Below are 26,604 nucleotides of genomic sequence, written 5' to 3'. Positions count from 1 at the left end.
GAGTACACCCCACAACAAAAACTACTACATCTAGTACACTGCTCAAAAAAAATGAACACTTTTTAATCAGAGTATAGCATCACGTCAATTAAACTCCTGGGATATTGATTTGGTCAGTTAAGTGGCAGAGGGGCTTGTTAATCAGTTTCAGCTGCTTTGGTGTTATGAATTTAACAACAGGTGCACTAGATGGGCAACAATGAGACGACCCCCAAAACAGGAATGGGTTTACAAGTGGAGGCCACTGACATTTTTTTCCCTACTCATCTTTTCTGACTGTTTTCACTAGTCAGTAGTGTCACTACCCTGCAGAGGTTGCACAGGCAGTCCAACTCCTCCAGGATGGCACATCAATATATGCCATTGCCAGAAGGTTTGCCGTGTCTCCCAGCACAGTCTATCTGCTCCTTTGTGCAAGGAGGAACAGGATGAGCACTGCCAGAGACCTACAAAATGTCCTCTGGCAGGTCACTGGTGTGAATGTGTCTGACCAAACAATCAGAAACCGACTTCATGAGGGTGGCCTGAGGGACCAACATCCTCTAGTGGGCCCTGTGCTCACTGCCGGCACCATAGAGCTTGATTGGCATTTGCCATTGAACACCAGAATTGGCAGGTTCACCACTGGCTCCCTGTGCTTTTCACAGATAGGAGCTGGTTCACCCTGAGCCCATGTGACAGACGTGAAAGAGTCTGGAGAAGCTGTGGAGAACGTTATGCTGCCTGTAACATTGTTGATCATGACCATTTTGGTGGTGGGTCAGTGATGGTCTGGGGAGGCATATCCATGTAGGGATGCACAGACCTCTACAGGCTTGACAGTGGCCCCTGACTGCTTTTAGGTATCAGGATGAAATCCTTGAACCCATTGTTAGACCCTATGCTGGTGCAGTGGGTCCTGGGTTCCTCCTGGTGCATGACAATGCCTGGCCTCATGTGGCAAGAGTATGCAGGCAGTTTCTGGAGGATGAAGGAATTGATATCATTGAATGGCCCCCGCGCTTGCCTGATCTAAATCCAAAAGAACACCTCTGGGATATCATATTTCGGTCCATTCAACGCCTCCAGGTTGCACCTGTCCAGGAGCTTAGTGATGCCCTGGTCCAGATCTGGGAGGAAATACCCCAGGACACCATTTGTCGTCTAATAAGGAGCATGCCCCGACGTTGTCAGACATGCATACAAGCACATGGGGGCCATACAAACTACTGAGTACCATTCTGAGTTGCTGCAAGGAAATGTCAGCAAAATGGGCTAGCCTGCTGCATCATTTTTTCACTTTGATTTTCGGAGTGTCTTTGAATTCGTCCTCTGTAGGTTGATAATTTTCATTTCCATCAAATAATGGGGCATCCTTACATTCCTAACACATTACCCATCCATATCAGTATAGATATCCAGCATGAGATTTTTTTACCCATTCAGATCTGATGTGTTTTCAAAGTGCTCCTTTCATTTTTTTGAGCAGTGTATTTTGTATGACCTCCATGATTTGTAAGGACAGCACCAAGTCTTCTAGGCATGGAATTAACAAGTTGGCGACATATTGCAAAATCTATTTTTTTCCATTGTTTAAAGAACGACCCCTTTTAGAGCCTGGATGCTGGATGGAGAGTGATGCTCAACTTGTCTCTTCAGAATTCACCATAGGTGTTCGACTGGGTTCAGATCAGGAGAAATACTTGGCCACTGAATCATTTTCACATTGTTCTTCAGAAATGCAACAGTGGCCTTAGATATGTGTTTTGGATCATTGTCATGTTGGAAAATTGCACGACGACCAAGGGCACAGAGTGATGTAGCATCGTCTCTTTCAATATAGAGCAGTACATCTGTGAATTCATGATACCATCAATGAAATGCAGCTCCCCGACACCAGCAGCACTCATGCAGCCCCACAGAAGGACACTGCCACCAACATGTTTAACTTCAGGTACCATGAATTTTTCTTTGTACTCCTCACCTTTGTGACCCCATACAATTTTGAAGCCATTAGTTCCAAAAACAATTATCTTGGTCTCATCACTCCAGGTTACAGAGTCCCAGTAGTCTTCTTCTTTTTCAGCATAAGCCCTGGCAAATTCTAGGCTGGCTTTTTTGTGTATGGGCTTTAGGTGAAACTTCCTTGTGGATGACACCTATGCATGCCATTCCTCTGCAGTGTACGCCATATTGTGTCATGGGAAACAATCACCCCAGTTTGGCTTTCTACTTCTTTAGCTAACTGCAGTGAACTTGCTGGGCAATTTTCTTCAACCCTTCTCATCTATTGACCTCTGTAGGAACTGTCTTCTAAATGCTGAACTAAATGTGTGAACAGGATAAAATCCTGACCTGAGCCTGATCTAAACCTGTCCTGAACCTGATGTAAACGTGACTTGAACTGCTGAGTCAATTAGCTGTGAAACCTGAGCTTCAATCCACACTGCACATGTGTAAATCAGCTTTCAGTCCATCATCTCATCCTAGAGCATTGTGAGTGGCCAATTTCCACAAATACTTATGTACTCATCCTGTATAATAACTGTCAGGGGCAGCAAGGAGCTACTGGCTGTATCTGGGGTATTTGAACATCCAGAGTAGAGCGAAGGCAGATATCTAGGCTGGATGGCCCAGAGACAGCACAAGATCTGGTGGAGATGATTGACTGGTGTAGTCAAGCAAGGATTGCAGTTGAGGTCCAGGATCAGAGCAGATGAATTAGAAACTGGAATGCAGGTTCAGGATTAGTGCAAATGACATGAATACTTTCTCATACCAGTAGGTGGTGATAACCCTTGACCAAGTCTCATGAGGGCTGCAGATGAGACTTGGTCGGGGTTGAATTTAGCTGCAACACAACTCCCGGAATGTGGCCGTCACAAATTTTTTGACAGCAGACAAATGATCAGGCAAGGTACCGATCATGGAGCAAAGATGTGGGCAGGTATAGGCCAGCAAAAAGAAGATAAATAACTAGGCAGGTCAGGGACAACAGTATACTGGGAACTGGTATAGAATGTCTTGCAGAAGTAGAAGCCAAAGGCAATGCAAGGTAGGTCAGCCATATTACAAGGTGAGAAGAACAAGGTCTATATACAGCGGCACCTAGGGTTGGAAGGTCAAGTCAGCGAAGACTACTCTTGAACAGTCAAATCAAACCCAGATAGGTAGTTCTAGCTGGTGGGAAGAGAGCCTTTCAACACTTATAGGCATAAGACTACATGGGACAGAAGTGTGGAGATGGCATGACACGGACCTCATAAGTAAATAAATGATAGCAAAGTGCAAGGTGGGAATCAGATTTCCAGAAATGCCAAAAGGTAAACAAAAATGATCAAACCACAGGATCAAAGCCAGTGTAATTCATGATGCTAATGATTATTACTTTACTACACTTATTTCTAAGACATTTTGCTTACATGAAAATGATCTACTGTTCTTCCACCTTCAATGTAGGGAAATGTGGCCCTGTATTCGCACTCTATTGTTCACACTGCTGTTGGCCTTCTCCAATGGAGTTTATGGACAAGAGGAGGAAGAAGAAGAAGAAGAATATGATGACCTATCAGAGAGCGTACTGAAGGACATAAAACCAACCTCCAAATCACTGCTGTGCCCCAAGGCTTGTACCTGCACGCAGGAAGGGGTAGTGGACTGTGCTGGAGTGGATCTGAGGGAGTTTCCAATAGACCTCCCGGAATTTACAAATCATCTATCTCTGCAGGTCTGAACAGTTAAGAGTCATGCAGTCTGTATAACATATAAGTTTTAATTCTTCCAGCATATTACTGTATATCACGATCAATACATACTGTTTATATCCCTGAGAAACGTACACTCACCGGCCACTTTATTAGGTACACATGTTCAATTGCTTGGTAAACACAAATTGCTAATCAGCCAATCAAATGGCAGAAACTCAACGCAGTTAGGCATCTAGACATGGTAAAGACAACTTTCTGAAGTTCAAAATGAGCATCAGAATGGGAAAGAAAGGGGATTTAATTGACTTTGAACTTGCATGGTTGTTGGTGCCAGACAGGCTGGTCTGAGTATTTCAAAAACTGCTGATCTACTTGGATTTTTACACAAAACCATCTATAGGGTTTACAGAGAATGGTCCAAAAAAGAGAAAATATTCACTGAGTGGCAGTTGTGTGGCTGAAAATACCTGGTCGATGTCAGAATAGGCAAACTGGTTGCTTCGACATTCAGACGGTAGTGTCAGAATTTGGCGTAAACAACATGAAGGCATGGATCAATCCTGCCTTGTATCAATGGTTCAGGCTGGTGGTGTAATGGTGTGGGGATATTTTCTTGGCACTAGCAAAGTGAACCTAATAAAGTGGCCAGTGAGTGTATTTGTTCACTGGGGTTTTTTTGGCACAGGAAAATACTAGGAACTGTAAACAGTATTCAGATTGTACTGAGATATGTTATATTTGCTAAACCACTATCTTCTACTTTTGGAGCTTGGGTTCTTCATTAAATAGATCCTGTCATTACCTTACAAATTGCAGTTAAAAACACGGAAAAATCAAGTATTTTAAATGCTTACTTGCGGTGTTTTTTCTTTCCATAAATGAGTTTTTATTCACTTGCAATGTGCTTTTGAACTTGCTAGAAAATTCCCTAGCACAGCCCCTCCTTCCTTGCACCACATAGCCCTTTTCCCTTACGGGACTGACTAAATACTCTTCATGCTGGCCCGACTCTTCTCCCCCTCCCTTCATCTCCCTTCTTTTATGCAGCTGCTAGGGAGGAGCAAATGCAAATAATATAGAGTGTTGAGTGCCAACTCTGGGTCTGCTGAGATCCCATCCAACATAGTGACTTGTAAGAGGAACGATGATTGGCTGTGTGTTGGTGCCAAACAGCGCATGTCCCCGCCCTGCATATTCTTGGATAAGGACACCTGCTGGTAGTTTAAGCCCTTTGCCATGTTGTGTCAAACTCCTGGACGTAGGCCCATTTACAACGAATAAAGGAATGTCTGCAAATAAAATGTATTTTTTGCACCTTACTGTATCTTCCCAAAGATGGCCATGACATCTAACATCACATTGACATACTGACAGAATTCTTTGGCATGGAACTCCATACACAGGAGCAGACATTCTGTAGATGTCATTTAAGTGCAGAACGTCAACACATAATTTGAAAGCCATCTTCCCATTGCACCTCATCTCTCCTTGGGAGTACTTCCCCTACGTATACAAAGTCCACAGCATTCATCTTCCATCACTGAGTATAATCCCAGTGCCCTCTTTAATATACCAGTCTATCACAACACCCCGTTCCATAGCTGTGCCCAGCCGGACATACTCATAGGTGACACACTTATTCCCAGGTGTACTAGTACTCATTTCAGAAGACTCTTAGCCTGGCCTAAAAGGCCTTTTACACCTGTAGACAACCGTAAAAGAGTCAGGGCGACTACAGCTGGTCCTATTGGGTGTTGAGCCACCTCACCTGGGGTTGCACCCCTGTTAGCAGCCCTTGGACAGTAACTGTCCACATCCATATAACTCTGGGGTGTTTGACTCTCATACCCCAACTCACAAGGCCCCTCCAGTCATGGCATTTATATGGGCACTAACTTCACCCATGACATCATCAGAGGAAGATTTTCTCTAAAAGGGGCCTAACACCCAATTACCACTTTCCCTACAACAGGCTGTGCTAGGAACAAAGCCACCTAGTGGCCAGCCAGCTAACTGCACCTGCTAGCAGGTGCCCAGCAGGGCTTTTGGATCTCTACACAACATATGCTTTTACAGATAAAAAACATATCCAAAATACATTAAATGCACATATAACCTTATGGGAATAATTTTTATGAATGTAACACATGATGTTTTTATTTACACGGTCCTCATGTTCTTATGTTTGCACTTGCCCTGCACTTCCATGCTTTGTGCTGACTTTCTTTCTTGTAAGTTATACAGAATAACCAAATAGAAGAGATTCCTCCTGAGGATCTGACCAAACTTTACAAATTAGAGACCCTCAACCTGCAGAACAATCGCCTGACTTCTAGAGGTAAGAACAGTAAAAAATAACTGAAATTACTAGTGCACATATTTGTCACCACCATCTATGAACACTTATTATATGTCTGAGGTTATCGAGTAACTACCCTACATCTGATCTGGAAGTTATGAAAAAGATACAGTAAAAGATATTTGACAATAATAGTTGTATCCAAATAAAGCTGAACTGAAGGCAAACAGCTAAACACGCAGATGAAATACACAGTGCTGTAATAAAGTATTTGCCCCTTCCTGATTTTTTTTCCCCCAATAATTTTTATTAAATTCTTTCAAAAAACATATGAGTTTGCATATTTAGATTATGTACAAAAGTCCAAGATTAACCAAATTTAGCCCGGGTTCACATATATGCGGTGCGTATATCATATGTGATTCGCACAGGAATCGCACCACATTCCTGTGTGAATCCCATGCAATTTGTGGTGCGATTGGAGCCATACATTATTATTATTATTATACAGTATTTATAAAGCGCCAATAGTTTGCTCAGCGCTGTACATTACAAAGGGGGACAGAACAATAACAATACAATACAATGCAAAACATGAGGGGATAGAGGGCCCTGCTCTTTCGCGCTTACAATCTAGGACATGGCTCTAAATCGCACTGCACCAAAAACGTGCAGGACTTTTTTTTGGGTCCGCACTACAATCGGATTGCATGGGTAATAAAACCTATGTGATCCGATTCTGCACATCGCACCATGTTTTGCAGACCGCTTTCGGGGTGTTGTTAACTTAACATACACATTCGCAGCAGTTCGCATGAACGGGGTGCGATTCTGATGCGGTGCAGAATTCACACTAAAAACGCTGCAAATTCTGCACCGCATCAGTGTGAACCAGGGCTAAATCAGCTTTTACTTTACAACAAATTATTATGGTAAACCCAGGACCCTGCATTCACTATATCTGGTCTCCCACAGTACACAGAACTTGGAAATGCAATTATTTTAGTAAATATAAACTGCTAAATACCTTTTCCCATCAGCAGTATATAGCAGTCTTGTGACTTCTATCAGTGCCAGCTGAGCAATGGTTAAAGCTTGTAGGAGGAGTTTTCATTCTCTTCTGCCTGCCCTATGAGATTGCATAACCCCTGACCCTCTATCTGGACAGTGCTGATTGGCCCTGTGCTGGTCACTTGCATTCTCCCAAGAAAAAAAAACTCTCTAGCAATACACAACAAACCGAGCATGTGCAGCATGCCCCCAAGGCTCTGTTCTATCAGGAGATGGATTGGGGACAGTAGAAGAACAGGATGATCAGAGAAGACAGGATCAAACAACCTTTTTACACAATGCGAAGGATTAACCCCTTAGGTTCCACAGTGAGTATAACAAGCATGCTTTACTGCATATACAGACTGATTTTACTGTTGTGGGTTTAGTAACACTTTAACAATCAAGAAAAACAATACAGACATATTGTAGAAATTATCCTGTTACCCCACATGGGCTCAGGCTGTAACAGGAGTTGTAAAAAAAATATATGTTACCACAACAAAGAACCAGAATGTGAAGCGAAATGCTGTGCTTATCAGTATTTCCTAATGATTAAGATTCATAATGGGAAAAATCTTACAAAACAATCTTTTAGTTAGCTCTCCTAAATAGCTACCTGCTTTAGGATGTGTTAGCCACATTTGCCAATGGTGTATACATTTAGATACCTTATAGTTTTTAAAAGCTATTGGCCTTTAACATCTAGTCTATCGATAACTACATAAATATTTGGAGTATCAGAAGATTTCCATTTATTAGTCAAAGTGAGTCTGGCCACAAACAGTCAGTGAGCAACTACTGTCCTAAATGGTGCGGGATACGAATCGAATCCTAAACTTAGGAGTGCCATTGCTGGTCTTAGAGATCTACATAGATCAATAAACAACCTGCAAGAGATGCCAGAAAATTGCAAACTGAGTAGTAAATTTCCTATTTGATCATTACATCTCCAGCAGAGTGGGGAAGATGATGGGAAAATTTTTGAAAGTCTGATTGGTGTTAAATGCTATCTATGTAGTGATATATCCCAGTGATTTATGCAGGATGAGGCTTTATTGTTAATAATTATCACTTTTTGTCACTCCCTTCCTGATTTTTTTTTTTTTCGCATATTTGTCACTCTTAAATGATTCAGATGACCAAACATGTAAATACAAAACACAGTTTTTAAATGATGATTTTATTTAAAGGAAAAACACTGTCCAAACATGCCATCCCTATGTGAAAAAGTAATTGCCCCCTAAACCCCCATGATGCATAATCCAAGGGCACTTGAGCTCAAGGTCAGGAACTGATGGCCGGACATTCTTCTTCAGGAATTTCACGTAGAGCGCAGAATTCATGGTTCCATCAACTATGGCAATGCAAAGCAGCCCCAGACCATCACACTACCACCACCATGTTTGACTGTTGGTATAATGTCCTTTTTTTAAATGCTGTGTTAGTTTTAGACCAGATGTAATGAGATGCTCACCTTCCAAAAAGTTCAACTTTTGTCTCATCAGTCCACAGAATATTTGCCCAAGATTCTTGGGGATAATCAAGATGTGTTTTGGCATATGTCAGACGTGCCTCTGTGTTCTTTTTGGTCAGCAGTGGCTTTCTCCTTGGAACTCTCCCATGGAGGCCATTTTTGCCCAGTCTGTTTCATATTGTGGAATCATGAACATTGACCTTAACTAAGGCAAGTGAGTCCTGCAGTTCTTTACATGTTGTTCTGGGTTCTTTTATGACCTCCTGGATGAGTCCTTGTTGAGTAATTTTGGTAGGCTGCCACTCCTGGGAAGGTTCACCACTGTTCCAAGTTTTCTCCATTTGTGGATAATGGCTCTCACCATGGTTTGCTGGAGTCCCAAAGCCTTAGAAATGGCTTTGTAACCCTTTCCAGACTGATACATGCCAATTACTTTGTTTCTCATCTGTTCTTGAATATCTTTAGATCACGGCATGATGTGTTGCTTTTTGAGATTTTTTAGCGTGCTGCACTTTGTCAGACAGCTCCTGTTTAACCACTTCCTGTCCGGCCCATGTACATAAACGGCCGGACGGGAGCAGTGCAGGAGCGGGTTGCTGTTCATAAATGGCGCCCGCATTTTCAGCCAGTGGCTGGGGTAATAGGAGGCATAGCAGCCACTGGCCTTACAAACAGGAATCCAAAGAGAAGTAATGGTTTGATTTGAAAATGAATAGGCTATGTCAGAGCAACTACTGAGTGAAGCAGAAGATGGATGACATATTCAGTGAAGGTAGAAAATCAGAAACAAGGACAAGTAAAACAGTTTTTGCCTGGAGTTCTGCTTTAAAGATGAACACTAGGAATGATTTTTATTGTATGCTTGGTACAAAAATTCAAAGGCCATACCTGAAGGGCACTGTTGACGCTGGAGTTCACTGTAGTAGTTGGCGCTACAACGATAGCCACGATCTTAATGTCCCACTCAGATTCTGTGCAAATATTTGCTATTTATTTGCCTGTTATGCCTTTCTGCTGACCCTATGGCTGTAATAAATTCTTTGCCCTACACCTAGAACAAGTTTACAGTGACAAAGTCACAACTCATCAATGCTTCTTAGCCAAGTATTGAAGCTGTAAGATCAGCATGGCTGCTGGGTAACTAGTATTTCCACTTCCAAGAGTTCAGCACTGGCAGCCCACATATCACTCTTAGTACTGGTTTCCTTTAAGACACCATTTCTTGCAGTATAAATCACATGTAAATGGCTAATATCCCAATAATGAAATTTCCTTTTTCTTTACCTAAGGAATTCCTGATGACCTATTTGAACAGCTGGAAAAGCTCAGTTATCTCTACTTAGCCAACAATAAGGTATAAAAAGTTCTCAAATGAAAAAATATTTTTCCTATGAATGTCGCAAGGTCTACTGGCTTTTTTATCTGTTTAAATGATAAACAGTCTGACATAAGGTAGTCGTTTGAAAGGCCCACTCAGGTCAAAACTGAAAATCAGATTTATTGTTATTGGGTTCTTTTTAACAGTCATTGGAAAGACCGTATAGCCATTTAACCCCTTCCCACCGATGCCTCCCAGTCCTTTAAGAGGGTTTAAATGCCAGGGCATTTCAAACATGTGGCTGCTGTGACTGGTTGTCACAGCGGTCACATGATCAGAAAGCTCCTGATCTCAACTTTTTACATATAGACACTGTGACGGGAGTCACTTTGGGTTGGGGGGCCCATGGAACCCAGCTCCCTTTGGAGAGGTGGGGAGACGCCCTGTCTCAGCTCCCCATATCCCTATTATGTGTAAGTCACCCTGTGCCTGTTAGGGGTACAGGGTGATCTGTTCTAATATTGTGTAGACATGTCTAGGAGATAGGTGGGGGTTGTGGATTGTTTAATGTCATGTGGTTGCATCCCATTGTTAGAATTGAGTGTCTGGCTTGGGAGCAAACTATTATGGGATGTATGTGTTTATTTGTATTAGCTTAGTGGGGGTGTCTCCAGCAGCCCTCCCTCCTGATGGGACTGTCTGCTGGTGTGAAGTTTGAATACCTGTGTGTCTCTTGTTACTAAATGTAGATTGCCCCGCCCTGTGTCATGATGCAGGGAGGGGGGATTGTCCCCTAAGTATATATATATTGTTTCTGTGTTCAAATAAACTAGTCTACCTCCTGGTTTACTTCAAGTCGTCTAGTCTTGTATGGTCGGCTGTGGTGTCTGTTGTCGGTGTTTGAACGGGAAAACGGTATTCTAACAGAAATACTCAATCGCAGTCTGGGTCGGTTCCATTACAGACACATACAGTATATGCGGCCAGTCGGCACAATGAGTTAAAGGCACCTTCAAATGCATCGGTCTGACAAAAAACTACAAATTGAGGCCATACAACAAAAATATCAATTACACCATTGTCACAAATAACATTGCCAGGTGTCACAGAGAGGGGTTGCTCAGGGACCCTATCAAAATTTTGCCATGGAGCCTCATGAATTGTAATTACACCTCCAAGTACAGCCCACCCATTGTCATGGTTTCTGGATGAGAGATCAGGCATAGTTTAGGGTTGTCACATGGGGCTTTCATACCCTTATGTATTAAGTGGTTACCTGTTTAGTAAGCTGTGATGTATTCAAGAAATGTATTGAAAGTTTTTAGTTAGTTAAACCCATATTTATAAATGTGTGTTTCTTATATATTGTATTTCTCCTGGGTTGATTATTCTTCTCCTACTGCGTATTTATACAACCAGTGGTGTCCCTAGGGTGGTGCGGGCTGCACCGGGTGACACCATCACAGGGGGTGCAGGAGCAGGATGCCGGTACAGTGACAGCTGCCCCCGCCCCGGTGTAGCTGTAAAATGAGTATCCCCTGAAGCAACTGCGCATGTGCCGATTTCAGGCAGAAGAAGCTGATCTCTGACTCTGTGCTAAAGTTGGAGATCAGCTTCTTTGGCCTGAAACCGACACATGTGCAGTTGATTCAGGGGATAAATATCTTCAAGGGATACTCATTTTACCGCTACACTGGCACCGCTCCTTCCTCTCTGGAGGGGTGACACCACATGTTACCGCACCGGGTGACACCAACCCTAGGAACGCCTCTTTATACAACATAAATATTCTTCTACTACTGCATATTTATGAAACATAGCTGCCTGTCAATGCCCTTTGAAAAGCCATCCACAACAGATCACTCTTCAGAAGGTGAAGCTCATGTAAACAGTGTATGCTGTGTATTTGCAACCCCTTCACCTGATATCTTGAACAGCCAATAAGACAAATTTGAAAAGTTCTGAGACTTTTCACTTCAAGTGAGACAGAATTATTAATGGATGCATAATTAAGAACTGGTCATGGTCAAATGCTATTTTGTTGCAGTGCTACTTTACAGCAGCAGAAGGGTCCTTTCACACAGGCGTTACTTTTTTTTTATCAGTTCAGTCATGTTTTTTCAAAGAAAAAAACCAATCAGTTTACATCAATTTTTTCATCCGTTTTTCATTAGTTTTTTCATCCATTTACATCTGTTTTTCATCCATTTTTTCATCCGTTTACATCCATTTTTCATCCATTCCATTCTTTTTTTTTACACAGAAGAAAAATAGGGTTTTCTTCCGTTCAAAAAAACGGATGTTAACGGATGCAAACATTAACGGATGTAAACAGATGATCATCAGTTTACATCCGCTAGTCCATAGAAATACATAGGTGTCCTTTTTTCATCCGTAAACGGATAGATGGAGAGAGGACATACGGAAGGCCCGTGTGAAAGAGGCCGATGGAGGAATATATGAATCAGGCTGTAACTTTGTGCTAAATCTTTTGCACAACCTTCCTCAATGCACCCGAACTGATTAATGTGACCAATAGTAAAGGCAGAGAAAAAATGCTTCTAAGGTACTGAGGCACATTTGTTATTATGTAGAATGTGTCATGTACAGCAGCCTTTAGGCTTGGTTCACACTGCCGCGACTTCAGGTCTGACTTGTGAGACCCCAAGTCGAATAACGTGAAATCCCTTGTTAGTCAACGAGAGGTGTCTTAATTAGCATTACTGAAGTCGCTCCAACTTTAGAAAAGGTTCCTGTACTAGTTCAAGCCGACTTCTATCTGACTTGTGCCCATAGACTTTAATAGAAGTAGCCTCCAAGTCAGATCCTCATCTACAGTTGCAAGAAAAAGTATGTGAACCCCTTGGGATTACGTGGAGTTTTGCATGAATTGAGCATAAAATGTGCTCTGAACGTCATCTAAGTCACAACAATAGAAGAACACAGTCTGCTGAACATAATACTACACAAACATTAGATGTTGCCATGGTTTAATTGCACATAACATGTAAACATTCACAGTACAGGGAGGAAAAAGTATGTGAGTCCCTAGCTTAATGACTTCTCCCAGAGCTAATTGGAGCCAGGAGTGAGCCAACCTTGACTCCAATCAGTGTGATGATATTGGATGTGTTGCTGACAGCTGTCCTGCCCTTCAAAAACACACCTGTTTTGGGTTTACTGGTTTCAAGAAGCACTGTCTGATGTGAACCATGCCTCGCAGAAAAGAGCTCTCAGAAGACCTAAGATCAAGAATTGTTGACTTGCATGAAGCTGGAAAGGGTTACAAAAGTATCTCCAAAAGCCTTGATGTTCATGTGTCCACGGTAAGACAGACTGTCTACAAATGGAGAAAGTTTAGCACTGTTGCTACTCTCCCTAGACGTGGTCGTCCTGTAAAAATGACTGCAAGAGCACAGCGCAGAATGCTGCATGAGGTAAAGAAGAATCCCAGAGTGTCAGCTAAAGACCTACAGAAATCTCTGGCACATGCTAACATTTTTGTTGACACATCTACAATAAGGAAAACATTAAAGAAGAATGGAGTACATGGGAGGACACCACGGAGGAAGCTATTGCTGTCCAAAAAGAATATTGCAGCACGTTTGAAGTTTGCCAAAGAGCACCTGGATGTTCCACAGCACTACTGGCAAAAAATACTGTGGACAGATGAAACCAAGATTGAGTTGTTTGGGAAGAACACACAACACTATGTGTGGAGAAAAAAGGCACAGCACACCAACATCAAAACCTCATCCCCACTGTAAAACATGGCGGAGGGAGCATCATGGTTTGGGGCTGATTTGCTGACTCAGGGCCTGGACGGATTGTTGTCATTGATGGGAAAATGAATTCCAGAGTTTATCAAGACATTTTGCAGGAAAACGTTCGACCATCTGTCCGCCAACTGAAGCTCCGCAGAGGATGGGTGATGCAACAGGACAATGACCCAAAGCATACAAGTAATTCAACAAAACAATGGCTGCAACAGCACAGAATACGCCTTCTGGAGTGGCCCAGTCAGAGTCCTGACCTCAACCCCATTGAAATGCTGTGGCATGACCTTAAGAGAGCGATTCACACCAGACATCCCAAGAATATTGCTACACTGAAACAGTTTTGTGAAGAGGAGTGGTCCAAAATTACTCCAGATCGTTGTGCAGGTCTGATCTGCAACTACAGGAAACGTTTGGTTGAGGTTATTGCTGTCAAAGGAGGGTCAACCAGTTATTAAGTCCAAAGGTTCACATACTTTTTCCTCCCTGCACTGTGAATGTTTACATGTTATGTGCAATTAAACCATGGCAACATCTAATGTTTGTGTAGTATTATGTTCAGCAGACTGTGTTCTTCTATTGTTGTGACTTAGATGACGTTCAGAGCACATTTTATGCCCAATTCATGCAAAACTCCACGTAATCCCAAGGGGTTCACATACCTTTTCTTGCAACTGTATATTGATGTGATTTGGATCCGAAATTACAGGAAGATTACCCAGGAAAGTCACATGGGATGAAAGTTGGATCAAAGTTGTACTCGGGTCATATCAAGTCAGCAAATTGCCAGGAAGTCACCTGGCAAAGTCGCACCGTAAGTCATGCAACTTTCAGGTCGCAGTAGTGTGAACCGAGCCTTACAAGGAGGTCAGAAAGTGCTACACAACTTCAAGGACCAAAATAGCTGAAGATCTGACAAATATCGTGACCATACAAGTGAAAATGTCTGATTGTTCTCAACCAACAGACCCCCATGCAGTGTGTTGGTCCTAAATGAAAGAAAGTGATCATATCCATTTTTAAATACGTTAGACAGGATAAAAGAGGTACGCGTTTTCCAGATTGGCAGTACATTCACATGGCAGCGGTCTTAATATATTCCCTTTGACCGAAGTTTTTGAAACTAAGAAAAGTGTGAACCTGAGCAAGCCACATGGACATTTTTAGCAAGAATAAGCACTGGGCTCATTTCCATGAGAACTGGCTGAGTTTGTAGCTTGGCAATGTTAACTGAATTAGCAAGCTTTAACCCTCTTAAAATGTGCTGTTACAACCCAGACCTGGCACTGTGCGTGTTCTTGGAAGCAAAATGGAAACAATGAGCATCCATGTAAACCGACAGCCCAAAACCATTATTGGTTTTGGAATAGTTGGGCTGTGTGTTATAATACAAAAGCTGACTTGCTAACCTACTTGTTACACATTTTGTACTTACATCAGTATAAGCTGAATGTCTCAGCACACATTGTGGTAGGTATTTGGACAACCAGTTAAAGCCCAAAGCCAGTTAAAACATTTATTTTTTAGTCATGGATAGAGTGTAGGAGGTATAGAATCTACACTACAGGGGGTTAATTGCTCATTTAGTCTATTGGAGACTAAAAGCACTTGTACCCCTCTTTTTTTGGGGGGGGGGATTATGAGAAATGACCCTCAGGACATTTCACTACACCGGTAGGTAAATAAGAGAACCAGAACCTAGTGGAAGAGTGGGATTGATAATAAAGTTGGCAGTGCCTCCACCCAGGACAGGGTCTCTGTGAAAAGAGGGGGGTCCCTTCCTGGGAAATTAACCTGTAATCTGATCTATGTAGTTGGAACCAGAAGAACTACTGCAACCAGCATACTGTATAACATTAACCGTACATATATAGATGCACACCAGTATGGAAATAACGCAAGCTTTATATAAGAAAAGAATTGAATTAGCACATACATCCAATGTGCAAACAGGTATTATAAACAAAGAGCCCAACAGATGTCCTGATATACCTATATGATGTCCCTCTATAGATATTAATAGAGATAAATCCAGATGAATGTTGCAAAATCCAGTTCCAGGGACCCCTAAGCATAATCATGATGCAGTGTCCATCTTTGTTTAGGAGACTTGAGGACACATTCATCGGTGATGAAGAGATCCTCCAACTGTTGTCCAACCAGCCTGGGATGCAGCTTCTCACACACAGAAACTGTAGTGTGGCACTGGAAATCAGAGTCAGCCTATTTACTCTGTGTTTTATTCACTCCCTAGTAGTTCTTAATCTGATATGCAGCCAGACCTCTAACTACCAGAAGTGGCCATTGGAAACCTAATTTGTTTCTGACCTATGCTGGTTATCGTGTCCCAAGCTAAAACTAGATATAGAATCCTAGACCAGAATACACAGGGTAACTACAATAACAGGAGCTGCATTTAAACTATATTGCAATTAACAGATTCACCTACTAATATACTGGAAGGTGACCACTACGTACATACACTAGAACAGACCTAGCTATCTGGCACTGTGCATGTGCAATAAAAACAATACAACAGAGATACTCTGTCTGTCACAAGGATTCAGACACACACTCAAAGGCTATGAGCAGCTGCAGTTAAACTATTAGAAATTGGGAATACTTGCATAATAGTTTCTTCTGATCTGGATTTAGCCCCATGGACATTACATGTGGCTGAGGCTTGCTTTTTCTCTCTACTTCCTCCTTTTGGGGATTTTTAAAACCCACCTCTCAGAGACAGGAAGTGATAATACATAATTATACATACCACTGTGATATTAGCAGCTAACAGTAGAGGGCAGCAGATCCCTGCAAGCTTTTACTTACCTGATGCTCTTCTTCCCTTCTATATTCCTTATTTAGCAAGAAAATACAATACATTTGGAAACTACAGCCATATTTCATCAAATTCCTAACTTAGAACAGAACATCAAATTTAGAATAAGAGGGAGGAGGGAACAAATGGGGAGAAGGTACAAATGAGCTCCAAAGTATTACATGGAAAGTGTATTAAAAATATATACATAAGTATGTACACTCTCCGGCCACTTTATTAGATACACCTGTTCAATTGCTGTGCAGAGCGGCCCCATTTACTTGAATGGGTCATGATTGGCAGGGGATAGCATCCATCAAAAACAACAGGGAGATAAATTTCCGCCTGCGGCATGTGTACACCTTTGGTTGCTGCCTCAGCAGCTAAATGGGGTAGGAATTAGGGGCTGTAAAACCGCTACTCAACCACAGGGTTTTACTATCCCCCAACTTTATATGTGAATGAGCACTAAGGGTGCTGGTGCCGAATTCAACTAAGGGCTCCTTCATAACTGCAACAGGCACTTCTACGCCTCTGAAAAGTGATCAGTGTGTTTTACACGTGGTGAGGAGGCGACACTGTGCCCGGTGATCTTTGACTTCTCCCATTTTGTTCAGGTAGATCTCCATCTCTTTAAGGTTGCCCACCCCTGCTCTATACTAACATGCATTCAACTCTCATGTATCGGATTATAATATCTAACTGTAGTAACCACAGCTATAAAAGTAGCACAGCAACAGATACAAAAGCAGCAATCCTATCTGGGCCAAGAGTTAAGATCAAATTACAGTACAGCCCAGAGGTCAATGCAGCACAAAGCCCCGAAATTAGAATCACATGGGGCAGCACAGTGGCTAAGTGGTTAGCAGTTCCGCCGTGCAGTACTAGGGTCATTGGTTCAAATCCCAACCACGGCACCACCTGCTTGGAGTTTGCATGTTCTCCTTGTGCCTGTGTGGGTTTCCTCCGGGTATCCTGGACTCCCACCTCTCCTTCCTACCCCATATCCAACTGCTATCTAGATCTTGCAGTCTCCACCTCCGCAACATCTCCAAGATACGCACATTCCTCACCCCAGACACCACCAAACAACTCGTACACTCCCTCATCATCTCACGCCTGGACTATTGCAACTCCCTTCTCACTGGCCTACCCAAACGAACGCTATCCCCACTCCAGTCAATCCTAAACTCAGCAGCCAGACTCATCCACCTCACCAAGCGCTCCACATCTGCCTCCTCCCTCTGCCAATCCCTTCATTGGCTCCTGATTGCCCAACGCATCAAGTTCAAGCTGCTAACCCTGACCTACAAGGCCATTCACAATGCCGCCCCGAACTACATAACTGACCTGATACCCAGGTACTACCCTACCCGTGCCCTCCGCTCCTCACAGGACCTCCTGCTCTCTAGCTCCCTGGTCTCCTCCTCCCACACCCAATTGCAGGACTTCTCCAGGACTTCCCCCGTCCTCTGGAACTCCCTACCCCAATCCATCAGACTGTCACATACCCTCCTCACCTTCAGGTGCACCTTGAAAATCCTCCTCTTCAGGGAAGCCTACCCCAACCTCACCTAACACCGGACCTCACCTAACAACTAACCTCCTCCACTCCACCCACCACTCCATCCCCCACAGCCATCTCCTCCTGTGCCACCTTCCCCTCCCTCCTAGATTGTAAGCTCGAAAGAGCAGGGCCCTCGAACCCCTCGTGTATTGTATTGTTACTGTCTTGTCTCATGTTCTGTCCCCCTTGCTACTGTACAGCGCTGAGCATACCCTTTGGCGCTATATAAATACTGTATAATAATAATATTCCGGTTTCCTCCCACACTCCAAAGTAATGCTGGTAGGTGAATTGGATCATGTCTAAATTGGCCGTAGTATGTGTATGAATGAATGTGAGTTAGGGATCTTAGATTGTACGCCCCTTGAGGGTTAGGGACTGATGTGAATTTACAATATATATGTAAAGCGCTGCGTAAATTGATGGCGCTATATGAATACCTGAAATAAAAAAAATAAGTTAGAATAAAAAGTCAAGCTACTCTGAATTTGCCAGAGTTCACGGTATGAGGGCCAGTTCACACTACATGTGTTTCAGTTGCTTTATTTCTGCACAGAAAGTTGGTTATATGGTTGTCAATGTCAAAGTTCACATCAGTGCTTGCAGTTCCGGTTACAGAAAAAAAAGTAGAACAAGTGCACATGTCCCTACTTAAATTGAAGAAAAAGAGAGGGGGAAAAATTAACTGGAATGCATAAAAAATGCACTGGAACGCGTCAAAAACACACATGCAAAAACGCATCTGGAATGCATCTGGACAGCATTTCTATAGTGTGAACCGGCCCTGAGAGTAAATTAGTCTGTATGATCTCTGCTACACGCATCATTGGAATACAGAAGTTCCCCAGCAGTCGTCAGTACGCCTTCACATACGGTACTGTACAATGAACTAGATCTGTATGAATGTGGACATCACTGAGCACAGATGTGTACAGCATGGCATAGTACATAAAGTACAACAAAAGCTTTAGGCTTCTTTAATACCACAAGAAGCAACGTGCATTAACTTTCAGCCAAGAAATCTTTTATTGATCTCACTTCAGTAACTTAATTAGATACAATGGACGATTGTCGGCCTGGACACATTCCAGAAGCCAGTAAACTGGTCAATTTTTCCTGAACCAATTCTTCTCTGTTCTTTAAATAGCACCTGAATTAAACTGACATGTTATTGACTTTGATATTAGATTGATAACCCGGTATCACGTACTATATTTTATGACGCCACTCCTATTTTTCTTTGTGCTGCTTTAGAAAATAAACCTGAAGCTGTTTTTTGTTTTCATCCTTTACCCTGGTTCACATCTCTGCGGTCGTGCGGGCTGCGATTTGCTTGGGCATGAGAGCCTATTAATTTGATTGGACTCCCGTGCCCCAGGACTTCCAGGGATGAAGTCCCTGCATTACTTTGGAGATTGCAGCCCACACGGGAACTGAGTTTCCCAGTACGGTTTGCGATTTCCAATGCAAAATTAGAATTAATGGTACCTGCCTGTGGGTCCCGCAATCCTCTGTGCAGGTGGTGCGGCTGCAGGTATTTGTGCGAGTCCCGCACAGATGTTAACCAGGGCTTAAATAGTTCTAAATAGGAGAAGCAGAACATTTTAAAAAGACCCTGTCACCAACCTGAAAAATTGCAGGAAAAACCACAGAAAAATACATTATTTTAAAATAAATATTTTATTATATTTCATAAATAATTTTAAAATATAGGCAATTCATACTAAATACCTACTGTGGATAAAAAGGGCATAATAAAAAAAAGTTGTGGGATTGTTTTTTTAATTTCTTTTTTACCTAGGTGGATGCAGCATTAGTCCGGCTCTAATTGTGAGAACTGATCGATCACAGGACCGCTGATTGCAGAGTTCTCACAAACGCTCAGAGCAGAGAGCGGTGACTGTCAGTCTATGGCTCTCTGCTCTGCCCACCGGCACTCACTAGAGCACTGGGCTGTGGAGGGGGAGGGCTCTCAGTGGATCACTGAGGGGCTGAGCCAAGTGCTGCTCCAGACTCTGGGGTGGATCCCAACTTTAAAGTCAGGATCTTTCCCCAGCCTGGTCCAGCTGAGTGACAGTGTCAGCTGAACAAAGGGGCAAAGGAGTGCAAAACGAACTGCACTCCTGTGATCCACAGGAGAAGTACAGACAAAAGAGCTTTGGCTGTACTTCTCCTTTAACAAACCTCTTCAATATAATTAAAATGCTTGTTTTGTGTGTATATTGTATATGTATGATAAAGAAAACACTCACCAGACACTTTATTAGGTACACCTTGCTAGTGCCAAGAAAATATCCCCCACACCATTATACCACCACCAGCCTGAACCATTGATACAAGGCAGGATCAGGGGTGGACTGACAACTCATGGGGCCCCCGGGCAATAGGGGATCATGGGGCCCCCGTGTCCTTGACTGTGTCCAAACTCAAAAAAGCCTATGAAAAAGGTACCAGGGGCATCTCATGGGGCCCCCTACTGACCCCGGGCCCTCGGGCAGTGCCCGAGTTTCCAAATAGTCAGTCCACCCCTGGGCAGGATGGATCTATGCTTTCATGTTATTTTATGACAAATTCTGACCCTACCATGTGAATGTCGCAGCAACCTGTGTATCTATTCTCCTCTGATTGTCCTCGGATTCTCCTCTGACTTCATCAAGGCACTTTCATCCACACAACTGCCACTCACTGGATATTTTCTCTTTTTGTAAACCCTAGAGATGGTTGTGCATGATAATCCCAGTAGATCAGCCAGTCTGGCAAAAACAACTATGCCACGTTCAAAGTCACTTAAATTCCCTTTCTTCCCCAATCTGATACTCGATTTGAACTTCAGCAACTAATCTTCACCACGTCTAGATGCCTAAAGCATTGAGTTGCTGCCATGTGATTGGCTGATTAGCAATTTGTGTTACCAAGCAATTGAACAGGTGTACCTAATAAAGTGGCTGGTGAGTGTATATCTTTAGTGAAAATGTTGAAAGAGGCCCTGTCTCCAATTTAAAACATTTTCTGGGCAAAAGCATATAAAAATCAAGTATTTTAAAGTGATTCTAAATGCTTATTTTTTTTAAAGAAAAAATAACAAACATGTCTATACTTACTTGCTGTGTGTAGTGGTTTTGCACAGAGCAGCCAGGATCCTCCTCTTCTTGGGTCCCCCACAGGCTCTCTTGGCCCCTCCTTCCTGTCAGGTGCCCCCACAGCAAGCAGCTTGCTATGGGGGCACCTGCTGCTCTGTGTGTCCATTCACACATGGAGTGGAGGCTTAGCCCCACCCCCTCTGTCTTCTCATTGGCTCACTGGCTGTGATTGACAGTGTTTCTGCCTTAGCCAATGAGAAGAGTGAGTCCCGGGAAAGCCAAAACTCCAGTGCACATCATTGGATTGAGAGGGGGCTTAGGTGAGGACTTAGGGGGGCTGTTGCATAGAATGCATGAAGGTAAAAAACCTGAGCCTTTACAACCACTTTAAATGCTTACCTTTTGCATGAATTATTTTTTATTTTCTTGCAATGTGCATGGAACTATATAATAAATGTGACTACTACAGGAACAGTCAATTGCTTAGCACAACCCCCATCATCCTTACATGTAATAGCTCCCTCTACAGAGGGTCAGGGGTTATGCAGTCTCATAGGAGAGTCAGAGCAGTCTTGTGACTTCTATCAGTGTCCAGCTGAGCACTGGTTAAAGCTTGTAGGAGATTTGATTTTGCTCTAACTGCTAATGAGAAAAGGTATTTAGCAGTTTATGTTTGCTAAAATAATTGCATTCCCATGTTCTGTGTATTGTAGGAGACCACATATAGTGAATGCAATCCTGTATGATTTTGTGCTTATTGCCTATAGGACAAACTACTAGCAATGTTATTGTAGCCACTGGTGCTAGAGTAATTTTTGTTTTTTGTTTTTACTGTTCTGTGCTGTCTATTGTGATATTTGTACTTGTTCCACAAGTTAAAAGCCATAAAAAAAATTAAAAAAAAATATTTTAGTTGACCCTTTCTGTTTTTATTAATTATTTCATTCCCTTCCCTTATTTTTTTAATCTTTTGCATGTAAACTTTTTAAATTCCCATTTGTTCATTTTTGTAGCACCAATTAAAAAGAATACTTTGTACAGGAAACATGATTGTAGACCCTTGATAAAAAGGAAAGGATCAGAATAAAATGTTGAACCCTAAGATTTGTTAACCCTTAGTTAACACTTTTTATTTTTATTAGCTGCTTTTTCATTTCCCTTCCTTTTTTCTTTTTTATATGTAAATGTTTAGGATATGTGTTAGTTTTAGTAATGCTTAGCTGAGGTGAAGCCACTTGCTTTGGGTCCCAGAGGACCTCATGTGACTCTGGCTTCCCCACATAACTTTTCCTGTAGCTGTCATGGGAGGAGTAAAGGATGATACTATCTACATCACATCCAAGATGCGGCGCCCAATAGCAGTCTCAGGCTTTAGGGGTGAATAGCATGCATAAAATACATTAAATGCACATGCAACCTGTATATTTGTTTTTGGATTTCTTTGAAATGAATGGTCTAGGGACAGACCTTTAAAGGGTAACTGCACTTTCATGGAGAAAAAAAAAGCAAAAAAAATGAATATTATTATAGCATATACTATTGATACTCAAGCCATATTGTAATTTAATGTTATTAAAAATTACCTTTTCTTCTCAATCTGCAGCACTGTAATGTTGTCATTTTCTATAAAATTGAACACAATATGGCAAACTGGAGGTGTTCTTTAACATACACCAATTATGCCTCCAAATATGTAATTTTCTGCATGGGTGAAAAGTTCTGCTCTGTTTTAAGATACATCCTCTGCAGCAAAAATGTGATTTTTGGTGATACACCGTAAGGGTTTTCACTTACAAAGAGATGCAGAAACTAAAACTTTCATCCTTAGAACACTGCAAATTCATCAGCTGCTCATAATGAATTAGTCACTCCTATTCAGTGTCCTTTCACATGGGGTGGGCCCGTTTAGCAGATCTGCTTGCTCAGCAGGGGATCTCTCCACTGAGCAAGATGATGATAGGCCTGTGTCCGCTCCACTGCTGCAGTGCGAACACACAGCAGCTCGCTCTCCTCAATGAGCGGTCGGATGAAAACGGTCTGCCTGTCCATTTCCATCCGACCCAATCCGACAGACAGAATGGGAATTTGATACCCATCCATCCGTTTTTTGCAAGTCGGATCGAATGTTGGCGGATGTAAATAGACACATGTCCATTTACACCAGCTGCTGCACAGAGGTGAATGGAGGATCCAATTGGGTTCGCCTGAAAAAAGGGCAGGTGGACCCAATCGGAACATCCGTGTGAATTATTAGGAATTATTAGGAATCTGCTACAAATTAATTAGGAACAAAGTTTGTTTAAAATCCCTCCAATGTACATTGGTCACCCAGAGGGGATTGTTTTTTTCTCAACAAAAGTGGAGTTACTCTTTGTAGTAAATGTTGATAGGCTTGTACTCACTGTATTGCGAACCTTCAATTCTGTGCTGAGGTTGTAAAGAATGAACTGAGTTACAGAAAGCTCAGAAGAGTGGGAGGTTTTCTAGTGAATTCACAATTCAGACGCCTGGCTCCACATCCATGCAGAGATTTAGGCCAGATAACAAGTTGGGATGTGCATTGCAGCCTCCTTCCAACAATTCCTTTTTCCAACCCGTGTTATGTTTGGCCAAAAGGAGTTCCAGGCTGAAGCTCAGCAGCTTAGCAGTAGTGGGGCCGGGATTTGTCTCTTACTTTACAGCTTGTAAGCTCAGTGTAAGAATCTGACTGCACTTGGAGCCTGTTTAACTCATCATCTACCTAGACAGGCCATCTCCCGTACCTATATTAAAATATACTATATATGTTACCACAAATAGGAAGAAATTATTTTTGTTCAGTGAAAGTATTACACTTCTCTCAAAAAACTTTATCCAAAGGTGAATAAACAGCAATTAAAATGTATGTATAATTTTTTACATTTTTGTAACTATTCTTTCTTTTCATTTTTAGATAACTCTGGCACCTCGCTTCCTCCCAAACTCACTGATGAGTGCAGACTTTGCAGCCAATTATATAACTAAAATCTACGGAATGACTTTTGGGCATAAACCAAATCTTCGGTGAGAAACAAGGAATGTAAAATTGCTATATATTCGTATACAAAAGCCTTTCAAAAAGTGACCTGTACAGTATTGATTTAGTTATTTAGGTAATTAGTTGGTTAGTGTCAGGAACCATAAACCAGGAGGAGACAGAAAGCATAGTTAATATCACACCTTTTTTTTTTGTAAAATTCTTATTAGTAATTTTCAAGAAAACATACAGATTAACAACAAAAAAAACAAGCTATGGCTATGGCCAACAAGCTAGGTAGTCATCCAATTACACAACATAAATAAAAAATATGAAAGAGAGGAAAACCGTGCCTGAGTGTGCAGGGAACATCAGTATACATATACATTAAGGAGAAATAAGACATCCCCCTACCCAAAAACACATACATCCTACAAGTTACAAAGAAACACTCTCCACACCATTTCGGCAGATAAGGGCATATGGTCACATAGTCCAGGAACAGGAATCCACTGGCCAACAAGACCGCTAAGCAGTATACATGAACAATCCAATATAATTATTATGGGAACCAAATTTCAGTACTACTCAATTTGCCACTGAAAGCAGTGAAGCAACCCAGCCACCCCAGACTTTATCAAATTTATGGGGTACCCCTCTGTTAGCAGAAGTGGCCTTATATAATACGAGGGCCTTATTTAGAAGAGCTTTCCAAGCTGCAACAGTTGGAGCCTCGGGTTTCATCCAGGACAGTACAATAAGTTTACGTGCATAATAAAAAAGGAGAGCGAGAAAAGTTCAAATGGCCTTAGTTGGGGCCAAGTTATCCACCAAACTCAGGAGACAATGCCGTACATACAAATTAAGGGGTATATTAGTGACTGACTGGACACACTGAAGTACTCCAGACCAGTATTGCTGTATGGCAGGGAAGTCCCAGAAAACATGCATAAAATCGGCCCCAGAGACTGAGCAATGCCAGCAGGAGGATGAGTCGTTACCAAATATTTTAGCTAGCCTAGCAGGAGGCAGATAAATACGGTGAACAAATTTGTAATGTATATGCTGATCTTGAGTAGAAATGAGCCTGACAAAGGGGGCATCTCAAATATCCTCCCAATCCTCTGTATCAAGATTGGGAACCACTGCCTCCCAGCTGGTCATACATTTAGTGAGTAAGCTATGAGTGGGAGGAAACAGGGACTTATATATAGTAGACCAGTCTTTCTCAACCAGGGTGCCCAGGCACTCTGGGGTGCCTTGGCAAAATATCTAAAAATTGCCCAAAACTTGTATCCATGCCAGCGAGTGGAACAAGCCTGCCTTTAGCTACACAAAGTCACAGGTTTTCATTGTGTACCATTACGACCTTCTAGCTGCTGGCATCCTGACAACCAATGACATCATCAGTTGATAAGGAGAATGTCGGCGGCCTGCACAGCATCCTAGTTTGGCTAGCATTAGCTCAGTGATGGAGAAAAACTGAGGAGGAAGAGAAACAATGGAATACTAGTCAGTACCAGTGTGCAAAAGTGTATTTGCTTTGGAAGAATAAATCACCTCTAATGTTGGGTGTCCTACATGTGTGGATGTTGCTGCGTTATATAAAACTATTAGAATAGTTTTTCACATTTTAGAATGGGGTGCCCTTTTAAAATTATGGACAGTCTTGAGGCACCCCATTTTTGAATGGGGTGCCTCAAGACTGTCCATAATTTTAAAGGGTGCCTCGGGATTGTCCATAATTTTAAAAGGTGCCTTGACTGGAAAAAGGTTGAGAAACACTGCAGTAGACAAGGGTTTGAGTAGATCTTCATCTTGTAGCATAGTTTCTATGTCTGAAGGGACAATTCGACGGGAGCCCTCCAAAACTGTGATTGATATGCATGTCTGAGTTGTAGGAACCTAAAGAAATGCGTATTTGGTAGGCGCTGTATAGGTTTCAACTCATCAAAGGATTGCAGGACCCCATTGTGTACTATATCCCCAAAAGTCTTGATCCCATAGTGTGTTCACACTCTTGGATCCTCATAAGTAAAAAAATGGGCTAAATGATCCTCCAGGGTCACTCCCACGCGCTGTCATCCATGCCCACAACACAGCTCTTAAAGACACAGTCTGGAGGTGAGGGGATTTGCAACCTCGATGAACCAAGTGTGTTAAGGCTTCTTAGGAACCCACTATGGCTGCCTCCACAGCAACCGCTGCATCATCAAGAGGTTTTCGAGCCATCTATGTGCAAACACCAACTGCCCCGCTAGGAAATATTTATGAAAATCCGGGACCACCATTCCCCCCTCCTTAAATGGTTGTTGCAGTACTGCCAGCCTGAGCCTATGAGGGCCCCCCTGCCAAATGAAGTCAGAGATCAGGCTATGTATAGACTGAAAAATAGATTTGAGAATCCAAACTGGTGAGTTACGTATGACAGAAAGCAAGACAGGGAGAAATTTCATTTTGAGCAGATTCATTTTCCCTGTCATGGAGAGAGGGAGATTCCTCCAGGCATTGATTTTATGTTTAGGTAGAGAAACTATG

The 26,604-nt window shown here is 42.3% G+C and overlaps 1 protein-coding gene across 2 annotated transcripts in view; it reads left to right on the top strand.

Moving 5' to 3' along the window:
* PODN (podocan) overlaps positions 1-26,604 on the top strand; it is a 50,591-nt gene that overhangs the window by 4,644 nt on the left and 19,343 nt on the right. The window contains exons 1-5 of one of the 2 annotated variants that reach the window (XM_089666581.1): positions 1,821-1,933; positions 3,439-3,706; positions 5,931-6,024; positions 9,802-9,866; positions 24,004-24,113. In XM_089666581.1, coding sequence (XP_089522707.1) covers positions 1,860-1,933; positions 3,439-3,706; positions 5,931-6,024; positions 9,802-9,866; positions 24,004-24,113 — 611 coding nt within the window. In that variant the 5' untranslated portion in view covers positions 1,821-1,859. Of the gene's footprint in view, positions 1-1,820; positions 1,934-3,438; positions 3,707-5,930; positions 6,025-9,801; positions 9,867-24,003; positions 24,114-26,604 lie in introns of those variants that run through there. The other variant, XM_089666582.1, reaches the window with a different exon arrangement.

The sequence above is a fragment of the Staurois parvus genome, unplaced genomic scaffold (genome assembly GCF_062004578.1).
Source record: "Staurois parvus isolate SC_StPar_1 unplaced genomic scaffold, SC_StPar_1.0 ptg002753l, whole genome shotgun sequence".
In the NCBI taxonomy this organism is placed as follows: Eukaryota; Metazoa; Chordata; class Amphibia; order Anura; family Ranidae; genus Staurois; species Staurois parvus.
The sequence above is the reverse complement of the archived record's forward strand: the minus strand, read 5'-3'. Positions and strand labels throughout refer to the sequence as shown.